The following is a 16,515-nucleotide window of genomic DNA, read 5'->3' on the forward strand; positions in this document are numbered from 1 at the left end:
ATTATGAGGGGCTGCTTGCTGCATATTTTATATGCATTTATTGCAATACTTACTAAGGGTAGCTGTGTGTCTCCAAAGGTTGCAAATGTTTCTGCAGTGCATACAGTCACAAGCTGTATGCACTGCATACAACACCAACAGAAGTGGTGAGCAGCATCCACTGCCTCTCACCCAGCTCAAGTGTAGTGTGTGGGTTTGTTGTATTTTTTTTCTGTTGACCCTGATATACACACAAATGACTGAGAATTTATCATTCATTATTCAGCAGCAGCCCTCCCTGTAGCCCTTGAAGAGGTGGATTAAGCATGCCTTGTGACAGTGCATTTGCTGCTGCATAGTGATGACTTTGTGATTGATGACTCACCAATCTGCTCCGAGGGAGTAAACTCCGCTTTGTGAACCTCTGTTTGCATCTCCATTGTGCCCTGCCTGCAGCTTACCATCTGTGCTCAGGCGTTGTTCCACTCTCACAAGCCTGCCCTCATCGTCCTAGCAAAATGGACCACGCTGATAGTCATGGTGATCAAAGCTACTTTCCACCACTTTATTATCTCTGTCTTTCGGCTACCTGTTCTGCAGGAATCAGAAGCTATGAGCTTGAATAACTGGCTTAGACTGCATTTACTTCTTGGGCTCTGTCAGAGCTCTGTCTGTGCCATGTGTGGCCCAGCATGACAACCCCCATGCTGTGCAGCAAGCTCAGGACATGCAGAGCAGGTCCCCAGACCACCATCCTAAGCAATGTGCAGAAACAAATGGAACTGTCATAACTCACCGGAGAACAAAGGCTGATAATTTTCTGCCTGAATTGAACATTTCTTTGTAAAATTCCATGACTCACCAAACAGAAAATAATCCAGACTGTTCTGTTTTGTTACACTGGTTATTTTCCTTCTTTTAAATTTGTTCTTTATTTGAATAAGGTTCCTAGTATTGCAAATGTCATTCAGCTTTATTCAGATAAACCATGTTAAGTGCATAGGTTTGGCAGAGAAATGTTCATTTCTGCCCAAAAATTAATTCAGAATTTGTAAAACACACTCTGTGAACAACCCATGTTTTTTTAACTTTACAGAATGCACCTCCCCTCTACAGAAAAGATGGTTACTGACAGCACAAGAAATGCTACAAAATAAAATTAAATGTAACATTCAAAACAATAATGAGCACTTCTACATATATTAACATTCATACCAAGCTTAAAATTAGTTCTATTTGGATCACAGACCACTATTGAATGCTATGGCAAAGAAACTATATATATGCAGTGATAATTACCATTTTAAAATAGTTAACAGTGTGAATTGGAAGATTTAATGTGTTTTCTTCTTTTAATGTACTGCCCCATTCCCAGAATTTCACTGGACTGTGTGGACAGACCAACTGTCACAGCTGTCTATCAAGGCTGAATTAGGTGAAGACAAACAATACAGGCTTTGTGGTTCAACTGAAGCAGCAGCCTCAAAAGTTTCCATTTCTCATCCAAGGGCACTGTGGGAGCATTGTCTTCCCCCTCTCTGAAAAGAGAATGGAACAATTATGTTACTGAAATTCCTCCGCAGTGGGTCTGAAAGACTGTTTATGTCCAGCCAGGGAGACAGGGAAAACTAAAAGCAGGGGTTTCATGACAGCAGGTGGGGGCAGTTTCAGGGTATATACTTCGTGGACATAATGGTCCTGATTCTTCTCTTTCAGGGTAAAGCCAGCGGTGGAAGATTTAATAGCAATGGAGGAAATGGCAATAAAAATGCAAAGTTAAATGCAGCGGTAAACTTGAAACAAAGCTTTACAATTGGCTTTCTGAATCAATCAGGTAATTGATTCTAATGTGGAAAGCACAGCTGTAAAGTAGAAAGGAAAATATACTATCACCCAGAATTTGTTACCATCTATGGGGACCTGCCAAGTAAAGTGCTGAGTACACAGCCCTCATGGGAGTCAGATGGGCTCGGGAGATAGAAAGCAAAGACCCAATTTAATGCTCCTGATAGCAGTAATATCCTTACTTGTTAGCAATAGAGATAAATTAATACTTGGTTTCATGCAAACACGTACTCATGTGCTGCAGCATAACCTTAGGAAATCAGCTACTCAGGTAGCCCCAGTTCAGAAGCGGTAGGTATGAGAGCAACAAATCATTTCATTCTGTTGTACTAACAATCTCATTTTTCTGAGGTTATTTTAGTGCTCCATATGTATACACATGAAATCTACAAATGCTTGGGTGCAAACAATCACCTGGGGCTACAACTGCTTGCAGGAACAGGCAACACATCTCTAGAGAGTTCCCACTCCTTTCCTTATGGAGATAGGGCTGTCAGTCTTCTACAGTACTGCCAAGGATTTGGTGTCTACACACAGGACAAACTGTGCAATGATGTCTGTACTCTCCCTAGTTACACAACACACCCCAGAAGCATGCAGTTTGGCAGCAGGAACATTTGATGGTCAACCTGAAGAACTTTCTGATGGCTACTTTCTAAGGGAATCTGTAAGCCCTTCTCAGAGCAGCTGGTTTTAGACATAGTTATACTTCATGCAGTAGCACAGAGGATTCCCACTTCTTCCTGAGGCTAGGTATAAAGGTACAACATGGGAAAAAAATATGTATACTACTATAGCAAGTTAGTCTCTGGAAAAACTTGGCATATTTTCCAGTGGGCTACTGATATGATGGTGCAGGGACCAACCCCCTTCCTGAAAAGAAAGGTTTCTCTTGTGTGGACAGAAGATACTGGATCAAGGTATTAGACTAAAAAATCTAAGTAAGCTCAGGAGTTCAGTGAGTTCAGAAGAAACCAAAAACTTTGTATGCTTAAGGTTCCATGTAGGCAAACTAAAGCTTTGACAAAGTGACGTTTTCTCAATCTCAATTAGTGCTAAACTAATTAACAAAACTGTTTTATACACTGCACTGAGTAGTATATCTCTTCTTTCTTGGAGAATCCCTAGTGTGATGTAAGGGTGATTGAGTATCTAATTACTCCGTAATTGAATGCACACTTCGTACATTTTTCACTCGTTCAAGCTTAATGCTTTTGGTCCAAAAATCAAAGTCAGTGAAATTAAGTTGAACTGGGATTTGGGCAGCTATTGTATTAACGGATTACTTTTGGAAAGGAGCCTAATTATGAGCCAGCTTGAAGATTTCAGTTGTGGCTGTATGGAAATACTTTGTATTGTCTGACAAAAGACTAATTGTATATATTGGTGGTGGTGTTATTCATGTTTACCCATTATTTGCATTTAAGACTAATTTTTCTACCATGCTAAATTAACAGCACTGTTCCACAATACATATAGTCAAGTAACATACTATTCAGGCTAATGTTTTATGCATATATTAAGGTACTTGTTTCTCTTACTCTTCTGAAGAGTTTTTGGTAATGTAATAATTGAGCTAAAATTGTACAAATGTACCTGTATATTATAATAAAAAAAATGCCTAGATGACTTTTCTATTTATACTTATATTTCTGTCTCTTAAAACTCCTTCATTTGGGTTAAGTCCTACATATAGGGTCCCACTGCTTCTGGAGGAGTCCTTTACAGGTCAGAAAACCTTCAAATAAAAGCTTTTTTTCAGAATCAGTGCCATCAAGTGTAAATATCTGAGAAATCACAATACTATGCCTTTCCATCTGATAGGGAGGAAGCAACATACCTCACTGCAGTCACCTTAGGTGTATAGTTAATCACTATGCAAGATCAAAACAATGTCTCCATTTTTTTTTCTTGTAGAAGCATCTTGCCTCCTCCTCAACACCAAGTTAAACTAAAACACTTGTTAAGAGTTAAAAAACTTCAGAGGACATGAGTAGCAAAATCACTTTAACACTGACTACACAATATCATCATTCTATACCTTCCTAAAAGCAGCACCTGAAAATATGGTCAGGCATGGATTCAGAGTGTCCTACTACCTTATGAATCCTTATTTCTTTCAACTCTTTGTAACTCTTTCCATGAAAAGGTCACAGCTGATAGAATGTACATCTACTTCTGTGGGCATTTAACAATATCTAGCTAACTAGAGTGTACCTTTGTTTCTCTTGACCTCCGGGCCTGCATAAAAAGGTATTAAAATTATGGAAAGTTCTGCTTTGTAGGATTGCTCTGTCACAAAATCTGGTTTAGTCATAAAACACAGCTAACAATCACTGCTGGTATTCTCTTCCTTGAATGGAAATTATCAGTTGCAGAAATATTTTCAGTAACCCAAATAACTTGATCAGTTTTCTTTGATATTTATTTTCAAAATATTGCTGTCGGCTTAGCAAGAATTTGTATGCATACTCATTGTATTGTTTTCATCCATATGAAATAATTAGAATTACAATTTATAATAGGAATAAAGATCTGTGAAACCCTGGATTCTTGATTCCAATGGAGTAATAATTTTCTTGCTAAAACTCCCTGTGTGATTTCATTGAGGCAAAACAGAGCATGCTGTCACTTCCTAACACGCTGTACAACCATGTAGAAGAAGGAATGCATCTTGTGAGCTTTCTTCTCTGTTTCTGTAGTCAGATGCATTTACTTGTATGTCCTTCTAATATCCTTAACATTTGAGAGCTGTTACTTTACTAGATATTACACATACTAATCTAGAGTCCCTATACTTTAAAAATCAGGTGCAGTTCAATTAGAGATGATTTAAGCTTCTGACCATTTTGCCTCGATGCTGATCTGCAGCATTTTCCAGCATATATTCCTGCATTTTTGCAGCATGTAAGTGAATAAAGTATGGCAGAGTTCCAGTGTGTGTGTGTGTGTATGTGTGTTCTATACACCTTGCTTTCATGCTGAAATTGCCAATAAACATGTCGTGAGAAAGTTTTTTTATGACAGGTGCTCCTTGCTGAGTTTTCAGTTTCCAAGCTGTAGTGTACAAACCATACATTGGTTACAGTAAGCAGCTGGAAACTGTACTCTGATTTTTTTTTCATAAAAAGGCTGATGATAACAGTACATTGTGAATACCAAAGAACATGTGGTGTTGATAGAGAGGCACAGGCCAAGACATTTGGGAGCTTTTGTCAACATGAAGTGTCTTATCTGAAGCACATTGCAGGGGGGTGATTCCTAGGCTACCCTATGATTTTGTTTAGCTTTCAAAAGGAAGCACAATATTTTGATTTTTATTTTTTTTAAGAGATTTCAACTGTTTCCCATTCCTCCAACACTTATTTTTTTCTAAAAAGAGATCTGTAAATGATTAAGCAAGGACAATTTCAATATGGTATTCTCTCTGGAAACAGCTACAATTCAAAATTATTTTCTTCCTCATTTATGGCTTGATCACATCTTGTACTGATCCTCTGGCCTGGATACAGCACAGATTTCTACTACGGCAATGACCAGTCCATGACTCTTGAGTTGCCTGTGGCTATTGAATCCTTAAATTGTGTCTCCTGTGTCAGAGGTATGCCATACAATAAACAGAAGTGCTTTCCTGCTCACTCATTTGAATTCTTGGCAGTGGGAGAACTTGTAAGACTGAAATTACAGGGTTAAACTGAAATGTTAATGCACACCCTATTACAACAAAGTAGTGGGAAGCAACCTGAAAAGGCTGATTTGAGCCATTCCTGAAGCTCTCCATCCCCTAAACTCTCCAAAGTTTTTGGTAGTATGCTTCCAGGAGCTCTCCAATTATGGTGTGTGGCTCACAAGCCTAAAGTGTTTGGCTCTCTGTCCCGTAGTCACTCAAACGTAAGCACACTCTCAAGTACTCTGAAGTGGCAGCAGTGTGCTGGGCACCATCCATAAGCTCTCAAAAACAGAAGAACAATAGTTGGTTGTGTTGATAGCATGATGCTGTGTGTCTTTCAAAGACTGAAACTTAACAATTAAACCAATTCTCTTTCAGGAACTTGAACTCATGGAGACAAATAATGAATGATGAAAAATCACTTGATGAAAAGCAGCGTAATTATTCACATTCCATCACATCTAGGAAATCATTGTTTGTATTTCTAAAGAGCTAGTGTTGATAACCTGTGTTTTTTGTTTTTGTTTTGTTTTTAATACCAGGAAAGAGAGAAGAATGGCCATAGTAGCATAATGATGCATGGCTGCTGAAAGCTCACTCCAGATCTGGATCAACACAACAGGAAACCATAAAACTCAGTGTTAAAACTTCCTTAGAGCAACTTGTTTGTGAACTTTAGGAACCACAAAAGCTATTAGTAACTGAGACCAATGACATAGTCACTGGTAATGTGAACCTCCTTTCAAATGTGAAGTTCACTGAGATCTACTTAGGCAAAGAAATGCAGACTATAGATAGCATCATGCCACTCAACCCTATTTCTCAAAGGCAAGGCACAGCTCCACAGCTCACTCTGTGTCTAAATATCCTTTCATATTCTGTATTCTACTGCTACCAGTATGTGCAACGCCACAAAGAGGGGAACGTACCACACTACCTGTTTAGCGACAGCTCATTCCTACCCGCAATGCTGATCCCTTGTTCAGTTCCCCATGGAAAGGGCAGCATAGTTTTGCTGCCACAAGCACAGCTCAGTAGTTTCAAAGGCAAATAATTTGCACTGTCCACTCACAAAATACACCAGATACGGTCACCATGTTGTCCTCCCTCCTTTGCTTGTGCTGTGAACCTAATGCTGTGTCAATTTCTGCTTGTTTGGTCGTACCTCACAACATCATGTAGACAGTCTCTGTGGTATGAGGCATGCACTCTCTGTTACTGCCTCATGATATCATGCAATCTCTCTTCCTCCCAACCTAAATTACCCCTTCCTGTTCTTCAGGCGTAGCACAATCTTGGTGTTTTAATGACAACATTCATATCTTTTTCCTCTACTTTTGAATGTACTGCTAGGAAACCAGGAACTAGGAAAACACAGCCTTTGGCCTTTAATCCAAAATCATTGCTGCTAACATAATTTACACCATGTTGGATAAGCTTGTAGCTACTGACAATCTGAGCTCTACTAAAGATGTGTATGAATGTGTACATGCATTTGTGTACATAAAAACATGCTTTTTCAGAAGTTTCTGAATCTGCCACAAAAATGTTCAGGAGAACTGGAGTAATGTAGCTAGGTAGCTGGAATACAATTCTTCATAAATACAAAATAAAATAAAATAAATACAAAATAAAAGAAGTTTCTTTTATATTTATTCTTCAAACTTACAAAATAAAAGAAGCTGTGTCTGGGATGTGCACTTTCAAGACAGCATATTGGAGATCAAATTCTTTAGGTTACTGGTTATGCTCAGTGAAAGATAAATTAAAGCTTATAATTTTCAAGAGAAAACATTGTTTTCAATATTGTGTTAGCGAGTTATTTTTTAGAACCAGGTCTTACTGCCTTCTATTAAAAGAATCTCCTTGATTTCAATGACTTTGATACTAGGCATTTGTCTGATCTCCCCCTGGTAAATGGGAGCAATGACATTTAACTATAATAAGAATGGAATCATGCTTATGCAGCCTGATTGTAAATGAATGTGGACATACAAGCATGCCACACTGAATTCAGTATCACTGTTGATTCAAGTTGATATTCATAGAATGGTTTGGGTTGGAAGGGACCTTAAAGATCACTTAGTTCCAACCCCCCTGCCATGGGTAGGGACACCTCCCACCAGACCAGGTTGCTCCAAGCCCCATCCAACCTGGCCTTGAACACTTCCAGCGATGGGACACCCACAGCTTCTCTGGGCAACCTGTGCCAGTGCCTCACCACCCACATCATAAAGAATTTCTTCCTAACTTCTAATCTAAATCTACCCTCTTATAGTTAAAGACATTACTCCTTGTCCTATCACTACACTCCGTGACAAACAGTCCGTCCCCAGCTTTCCTGTAGGCCCCCTTTAGGTCACTATAAGGTCTCCCCAAAGCCTCCAGGCTGAACAACCTCAACTCCTTCAGCCTGTCTTCATAGGAGAAGCAATGACAAGCCCCAAATATAACAGAGTTTGGGAATACTGATAATTCTCACAAAAACTAGTAACACTGAGGGATCCATGACACTATCCCTCCTCTCTTTCTTCTCAAAAAAGGATATAGGTGTCCTGCTAGACAAGAAGTTGAACATGAGCCAACAATGCACCCATGCAACAGCCTCCTGGGCTGCACTAGGAAGTACACTGCCAGCAGGTCAAGGGAGATGATCCTTCATGTCTACTCCTCACTGGTGAGATGTCTGGAGTGCTGGATTTAGTTCTGGGTTCCCCAGTTCAAGAGAAATATGGACATACTGGAAAGAGTCCAGCAATAGACCACAAAGAATAATTAAGAGTAATACAGAAAATCTCATTTAATCTTTTCTTACTGTAAGGACACTCAAAGAAACAGCTTGTCCAAAGGTGTTGTGGAGTCTTTATCTTTAGAATTATTCAAAACCCAATTGGACATTGCCCTGAACAACCCACTGTAGTTCACACTGCTTTGAGCCAGTGATTGGACTAACACATCTTCAGAGGCTCCTTCCAACCACAACTATTCTGTGATTCTACTGTTCTTCAGTCTAAAATTAAATTCATTTTTTTACCTTCTATATCTGAAAGCAAATCTGCACTGAGCTTTCCATCCAAATTCCCTATCACCTGACTAGCTCTATCACTAGTCTAGTGGATATGACTAAAATAGGTTATAAACAATTTAAAAAAAAAAAAAAAAGTTTCATTTCTATGGAAACATGAAAACTTCAGCAGTTTTGCAGAAAAGAAAGGATGTAAAGGTTGTTCTGTAAACAATATATTTCAAAAAAATCCACAGAACAGATCCGAGAGGTTCACTAACCCCAGGCTATAGGATAGAGATGCATTTTTGGTGGAAAAGCAGAGCCAAAAGAGGTCAACTAAGCAGCAAAAACTTATCCTAAAACCGACCAGGTTAAAAAGAGCAGTGGAGCAACAAAGTTAAGTTCTACCTGCTGTGTCCTCCTTAATATCTTTATTTCATCCTAGACAAACTTTGCTCCAGAATTGGAGGGGGGTATTTTGAGATCTGTTCTCTCTTACAATAAAGGAACAGTCAAAATAATAAGAATAATTTCTTTACCTGAGATTGCATAATATGATATACGTTTGTGTCATCTGTGCCTTCAATTCAACAAGCTACCACAAATTGCATCAAAGATCAACATATGCCATTTGATCATAAGCCACAAAAGGCTCAGTTCAGTTAAGGTTTCGATTAAGGCTGAAAAGCAGATGTTCTAAAGATTTATGAGCATGACATGCATAAAGCCTGCATTCTGATTCAGTCAAAACTAATTAGACCTTTTACACAACCTCTCTCTATGCCTGTGTATACACCATTTATAAAGGAACATTTGTCTCCTTTCCTTGACAGAGTGATGTGGCCACAGAAAACTAATGCTTCTCAAGGTTCTTTGAGTGCTTGTACTACACTGGCTTGAAATGAAAGAGAAAATATTTAAAGCTCTACAGACAGGAGTTCCATCAGCCTTGGCAGAGGGGCATCATGTCAGAAAAGAAGTCCGCCTGTATGTTTGCAATTGTAATACTCAAGACATACCAGACCTTTAAAATAAAAGGTAGTCTCCTCTTTGAAAGCAAGCAATACTTCCTCTTGGATCATTATGTAGATCCAACTCTGAAAACTATTACTTCCCCATCTGCTACTGGGTCTTCATAACCTGTGTTAGAAGCCCCAGATGAAAGACCATTACTCATTCCTAGGAAGGAGGGGAGGTATCTTTTCTGAGAATGTCTGAGGTACGTGTGGGGAGCTTCCTCAACACCTTCCACCTGGAGAGAACAGTCTGAGAAAACCACAACAAATAGGTAAGATTGTTTATTTCCTTTTCTGAGGAGAAAGTGCAGAAGAGAGGTGATCAAGGCAACACCCTTTCCTTTTAGACTTCATATATCTAATTCCCAACTCCCCAGAGACAAACTCAATAGCAAGAATGTCTTGTGAGCCTTTAATTGTCTGTTTAGTAGTATTTAATTGTCTATTTAGTAGTATTTAATACTACTATTTGGACTGATGCAGCCAAAACTAAAAGGAAGATCTTTTCATATTCTATTGAAGGAGGACCTTCAATCAGGTGTGTAGAGCCAAGTCGTCATGTTTTCTGTGGGCTACACAATGCTCAGAGTCACGGTTCTTTCTCAGTGCTAAAGCGTCTATAATTAGCAAACCCAACAGTGATACCACTGGCACTTCACATTAAAAATTCCATCATTTGGGAATTAAAAGTGCAGATTATTTTGTGAAGCATGGCCAAGATAAATCTTGTTATTTATAACAATTCTTCAAAAGTATCGACAAATGTAATAAAATTTCAAACATGAAAGCAAAAGGAAAATTTTCACATTTCAGTTCCATCATCGTAAAGGGAAGCTCTTTCATGCTTAAAATTCAAAGGCAGAGTGTCAAGTAATTTCAGTGTTACAGACCTGAATTACCTGCACTGGCCTGAGGGCATTATTCATTCTCTGGGAAAAATTGTACTTTAATATTGCTATGATTTTCCCAAGTAATTTTAATGCAGAAGCCTGGATGAATTTGAATCATCCATTTCAAGATTAAAGTGACGACATTCTGTGACTGCAGAGAACTATGTAATTGAGAAGTGGGCTTCAGGATGTACCCAAATTTAAATATGGGAATGAGAAAACAGTATTAATAAAAGGACTAGTATTTTGCTTTCTTTACTTAACTTCTGGGATGCTAACATTAAACAGAGTTATAAAATATAAATAAACACATTAAAATATTTAGATGCATATGTTATATTGAATGCTTACACTATATCAAAAGAACACTAAATTGTTGGCCACTGTCCCAGACCACTTAATAATTTGTCAAGAGCAGGAGGAAAAATAATCTTCCCACTAGGTTTTAACAGATCTGTTTTTGGAAGCACTGAATTATTGATCTCTTTTATGTGTTATCTACTGCCTGATCATTTGTTAACTTTATATGAAGTTCGGTATGGGACCCAGAGCATATTCTGAAGAAGTTAACCCCACAACAGAGCCTGCAGTGAAACAGGCAGTTCCAGCACTGACCTAGATAGTGTGTGAGTTTAATGTACAAATAAATGTCTGTACCCTATAGTGTATATCAAAAACCTTTCAGCAGCATTCTTCCAGGTGAAACTTTGGAAGAACTGCTTCTATTATAAGCATATGGCTTTGAAGAAATGTGCAGATAGAAAAACTGATGCCTTTATATAATAGATTCTACCAGTAAAACAGGGTACCCTATGGTTTTTATTATTAAAAAATAGAAGTATTTTAGAATAGGAGATGAACATTTCTATTACACTAAAAAGTAGTAGAACTTATTAAAGAATGAAAGTGAACAGATTCATTCTTTTTTTAAACATTTTCCAGATTAGCTTTCATACTATTGGTATCAAGGTGGGGCCACTTTATTACAAAAACAACCATAAATGTTGGTGTCTGACTTATTAACAAGGTAACTAGCTGTCTTGATAGCAAATTTTCTTTAACTCTAAGAATCTCATTACCAGGGTTTTCATTATAGTAAAGCATTGATTACCTAAGTGTAATAAGCTTTAGGAGTAACAGTTGAGTACTAAGGGAATTTATGTTGTAATTGATAGAAGCTAGGGGAATATTACAGGGGTGGTTTTAATAACTCATGTGTGGATAATGCAAGTTCACGTGTGTATTAGCTCTTCTGTACCGAATCCAAAGTCATCCTTGCTCTGTGAGCCAACGAAAGAAAAAATATCACTGAGAACAAGAAGCAGCAGCTACACTGAGGAATGAAGTAACATGAAAAATTGGCCATGACAGAAGTTATTTAACTATCTCCTCTTGTATCTGCACTGATTTTGCCCAAGATTCATTGTTTGGTTGGGAAAGTACAGCATCCTAAAACAGGAAAAAGGGATTAAAAAAAAAAAGGGGGGGGGAGGGCTCCAGAACTAGTAACTATAGGTAACTAGCACTTTGTTTAAGAGAACACTGGATCACAAGATTCACCAGTGACTATCTTCTAAAAACCATAAGAAATCAGTGTCTTTCAGAACTGGGAAAATCTGTCACATAAACCTAGGCATAATGTGCTCTTGCTCATTGCAGTAGGAGAAATTTAAAGCTACAAGAAGTAATTGTGAACTACTTTGCCTACAACTGCCTACTAAAGTCAACGGAAAGATTTTAATTCACTAAATCACATAGATTCCAGCCAGCAAAGAACCCAATTATTCCAATTATTAGCATTTCAGAAAGGTAAACCAATTTGTTATGCCACAGGATAAAACAGTAGTATCAAAATTTATCATTTTGAAAATATATCATAATATTAGCTGAAATTGACTCATTTTTTTTCCTTTGACAATATCTCCCCTATGAAAATTATTTCAAAGTTTTGGTTTTTCTGCTAAGCTTTTACTTACCTAAATAAAAATTGATCTTCATTGGTTTTCCTCTTCTGCTACTGAAATGCAGCCCTGATGACTCTGTCACTAAGTGGCTGAGTTGGTCTGAAGTTATCTCCTAGGATTCCATCACAGCCCTCTAAAAGTTCTGCACCTTTAACGTGTGTCCTCAGTCTACGAAATTCCTCTATCTGAAAGGCAGAAAAACAGACACGAAGAAGCTGAGATACATTCTTCATTATGGGACTAATGATTGAAATCAACCTTTCCTGCCACTTCTGCAGCTTTGAAACCTGGAGTACTCAGATACCATATGCTAAGATCATTATATATATATATCAGCAATGTCAAAACAGAGAAAAATAAGAACTTTCATGCAAGTGGTTTAGCAAACATATCCTTTGTGCTTTCATAATTTCTTTTGGGATCCATAGTCTTTTTACCCACTGTAGATTACATCCCCACAAAATCAGCCTCACGGCTGTAACATGAAAGTAATCATTATGGTCTTCCTCAAAGTACAGGAATAGCTCAGTCAACTGGAAACTTTTGTATTTCTTCCAGTGATTTATTTATTGTGTGAAATTGTTGCTTCATTTAAATTAAAATTATTTGCTAAACCAGGAGAATTTTAAACAGGCTTTAAACTGTACAGGAAGTCTGTGACATCTTATACATAACATTATGTTTATTTCAAATCAAAAGTTCTGTAGGCATAGGTGCTAAATATATATATTTTTAAATCAAATATAAACAAAAATCAATATAAAACATTTCAAATGGTTCAAAACAACGCATTTTTGGTGTACAGAGTCTTTTTAGATTTCACTCTAACCTGATGTAGTGGACAATGTCAGAGCTTCCATCTTCATCCCTTGTATAAGATTCAAGCTCTGTGTGACACAAGGCTAAGAAAACCAGTGCATCTCTCAGCAATATTATACCTTACTGTTCAACAGTGCTGTGTCTAGTCTTTTAAATATGTAGTTGCAGCCACTACAAAAATTGTGTTTGTTTTTGCTTTGGCATATTGTCAAGCTACCTTAGCTGGATACAGCAAATGTACTTGAAGGCTGACTCCCCTAGGCAGAGGCTCTGTATCTCCATCGGCCCTGTCGTGTCTCACTATTCAGCTCAGCTGGAACTTGAAACTGAAACTATACAGAAAGCAAAATGGAGCCTGAAGTATTTAATCATTTTACCATCTAAGAGATTGCAGAGAATGAATTTCTCCATGAAAAACACCCTACGAAGTGCTAAAGGGAGAATGCAAGTGTGATTCCAGAATTAAAGGAAATGAGGTGCCCATCTAAGTAATGACATTTTTATTCTTATATTGCTTGCAGAGAATATTTTCTTTCTGCAACCCGGAAGACAATCGCCTTCATTGTTGTTTTCCACTCTAAAGCAGAAATGATACAGACTTATTTATTTGATTTAGAGGCTAGCTTTGCTCTGCTGCTTTTTACTCAAAAGCCAGCGTGCTTAGAGATGAATGTTGCTCTGCTTCTTGCAGCTGAGATATAAAGCAATAGTTTAGACTGAAAAGATGAAAAACAGAAAGAACCATTGAAGGTCCTTGAAAATGCTTTTAGAAGAAGATTCCTATTTTGGAAGATTTTTTTTAAATGTTTGTCAAAAGCAAACTGAAAACAAACCCACTACAGGCTTCAGAACTGAAAAAGTCTTCAGGAGTCAAATGCTGTTAAATCACTAAATGAGTATTGTACTGTCTTTCACCATCACTAAACTGAATCAACTCTGGGAAATCTGAAATAATTGTAGTTTTGGAAGGGGCAGGGGCATTTTACATGAATGTGTCTTTTTTTTTTTTTTGATCTTTTGAGAATGAGAGACTTCAAACAAACACTGATGAAGGACAGGGACAAGCAGAGTATTTGTGAGTTACCTGCTACTACAACTACAAATGCTCTGCCCCGGTCCCTACAGTGAAATCTTTCTCCAGGAGGTATTCCGCACAAAGCAGCTTCCAGTTTCTTCACTCAGAAAAGACTGATGGGATCCCTATGTCTGTTCATCAGGGAAGTCAGGAATTGCAGCCCCACTCTGGAGGGGTAATTGCTTCTGAGCCCACCAGTCTCCTTGCTCAATCTTTCATATCATGGTTCAGACCCCAGTGACAGAGATCCTCTACATACGTGGTGGTCTGCTTCAGTTTTGAGAAGTGGTTTTGTCAGAATAGGACACTAGCTGTGCTGATGCTACTTTTCATATTAAATTTCCATGTGAAAAGGCAGTATGTGTGCCCTATTCATACTGCTTCATCTAATATGGAACCGTTTACTATTTCCTCTTCAGCATCTTATGCCAACCCCTCATATGTCAATGCTGTAAAGTACACCCTGTAGAGGAAATAGATACTCTACAGGCACACAGATAAACATTCTTGAATATTCACACATTTTTAACAGAAATAGCCATCTACGCCCAGCAGTCCCTAAGTATGACCCAGTACTTTCCACACTGAAATTCAGAAGCAAAGTGAAAGAGTAACTCCACAGTGTTAACATTCATGCTTCTACTGAGTGAAAATAAAGTTAGATTATATTTTGTAGAATTTTGGAAGAATTGCCACTTCCCAGTGTTCAGATTCTGAATACTGCTTTATTCTGTTTTGCTTAAATATTTGCTGAGGAGTAGGACGCACAAAACAAAGAATATCTGCAAGTTTTCTATATGAACATTTATTTTACATGAGAAATAGAAGTATTACCTTCTACTTGAGAATTTCACATGCCTTCATCACACCTTCCAAGAAAACCGACCTGTCTCCCAGTGAATAAAATACCATGAACTTCACAGATTGTTTTATTTCACAGACTACTACACAAATTTTGCACAACTCCCACTCCAGTTCCAAATGCTAGTTACTATTTCTGCCCTTTAGGACTTGTCTTTGAATGAAGTAGACAAAAAGACTAGAGATCTCACCATTCAACACAAAAACAGTTAATTCTGACAATGAGTACAGCAGAACAACAGCTCTTCACTTTACCATTGTGTAAAACCCCTACTCTGACTGGCTTAGACAATGCACTTGTTCTGGGCTTCAGTGAATAAAAAGCACATTATTCACAAATGTCCTATTAAAAGTATATATAGAGTGGAGAGAAGCACAAGCAAGTCTTTTTCAATTTTCTTCCTGCTCTTTGCTGGCCTAATAGGAGAGATTTTTCTATTTTCTTGCATTGTATTTCAGCAGCGTACATCATGGGTAAGGGGTCTTACAAAAGTAGTCAAAGCAGTTCTTTCTGTGCAGTATATTTTAATGTAAGATAAGTGAGGACAATAAAAACACAAAAGGAGGGCAGGAATGTGCAAAACGTATACTTCAGGATGCAGCTTTTCAGACAAGGTTTGATCTCCTTCCCACTGAAGTCAGTAATAAAACTCCAGGAATCAGGTTTGCCAAACCTCTTCATGTATTGTGGATCATCTTGGCGTGAGTCTACTCCAATCTCTCTCTGTTCCAGAGACACATCTCAGCTGCACACAATGTCATTGGCAGGGTGTAGTCTTGTCACCTAAGCCCTTCCATGACTTGTGAGCCCTTCATCATTGCAATGCTCTTGTTGGACTGCGTTTATACCAACCAAGGTAATGCAGCACCAAAGACCATTTACCCTTCAGCTACAGCAGGCCATAGTACTGCATCCCTCTCTTTTCCCCAGACACTATTTATATATGGGAGGCTCTCTGTTGAAGAAAGGTAAGCAAGATGTGCTCAATAATCAAAGCAAGAAGGCAATAGTGAATCACAGGTTGTTACACCACTGCATAGTATTTCTTTTCTGGAGATTTATCCCCTTCATACCACATTCCAACATTTTGTTTTCTTGTGGTAAATGAGCACAAACACTAATTAAAGTTGCATTTACTGTCTAATTCCTCCCTCATTCACCCCCCACATCATCTCCCAGCAAATGGATGGCTTGAACTATCCCCTCCTCTGTCCACTGACTGGATTATAAAACAATAGAGAATACAAAATATGTAACTAACATGAACTAAAATGGTATACAAAGCCTCAGTCTTATAGCTATGATCTTTACACTTTTGATTAAGTCCTCTTATTTATCCATACCATATCTGAGCAATTAGCTGCCATGTTACAAAATGCATTGTTTTT

At 38.0% G+C, this 16,515-nt stretch overlaps 1 protein-coding gene across 3 annotated transcripts in view; it reads right to left on the reverse strand.

Annotated features, from left to right (window-relative positions):
- Nucleotides 1-869: 869 nt before the first annotated feature.
- Nucleotides 870-16,515, reverse strand: part of CA8 (carbonic anhydrase 8) — a 48,426-nt gene continuing 32,780 nt past the window's right edge. Inside the window, exons 9-10 of one of the 3 annotated variants that reach the window (XM_035317506.1) lie at nucleotides 12,384-12,556; nucleotides 870-1,517 (exon numbers count right to left, since the gene is read on the reverse strand). In XM_035317506.1, coding sequence (XP_035173397.1) covers nucleotides 12,422-12,556 — 135 coding nt within the window. In that variant the 3' untranslated portion in view covers nucleotides 870-1,517; nucleotides 12,384-12,421. Of the gene's footprint in view, nucleotides 1,518-12,383; nucleotides 12,557-15,054; nucleotides 16,083-16,515 lie in introns of those variants that run through there. The other 2 variants (XM_035317507.1, XM_035317508.1) reach the window with 2 other exon arrangements.

The sequence above is a fragment of the Oxyura jamaicensis genome, chromosome 2 (assembly GCF_011077185.1).
Source record: "Oxyura jamaicensis isolate SHBP4307 breed ruddy duck chromosome 2, BPBGC_Ojam_1.0, whole genome shotgun sequence".
NCBI lineage: Eukaryota > Metazoa > Chordata > Aves > Anseriformes > Anatidae > Oxyura > Oxyura jamaicensis.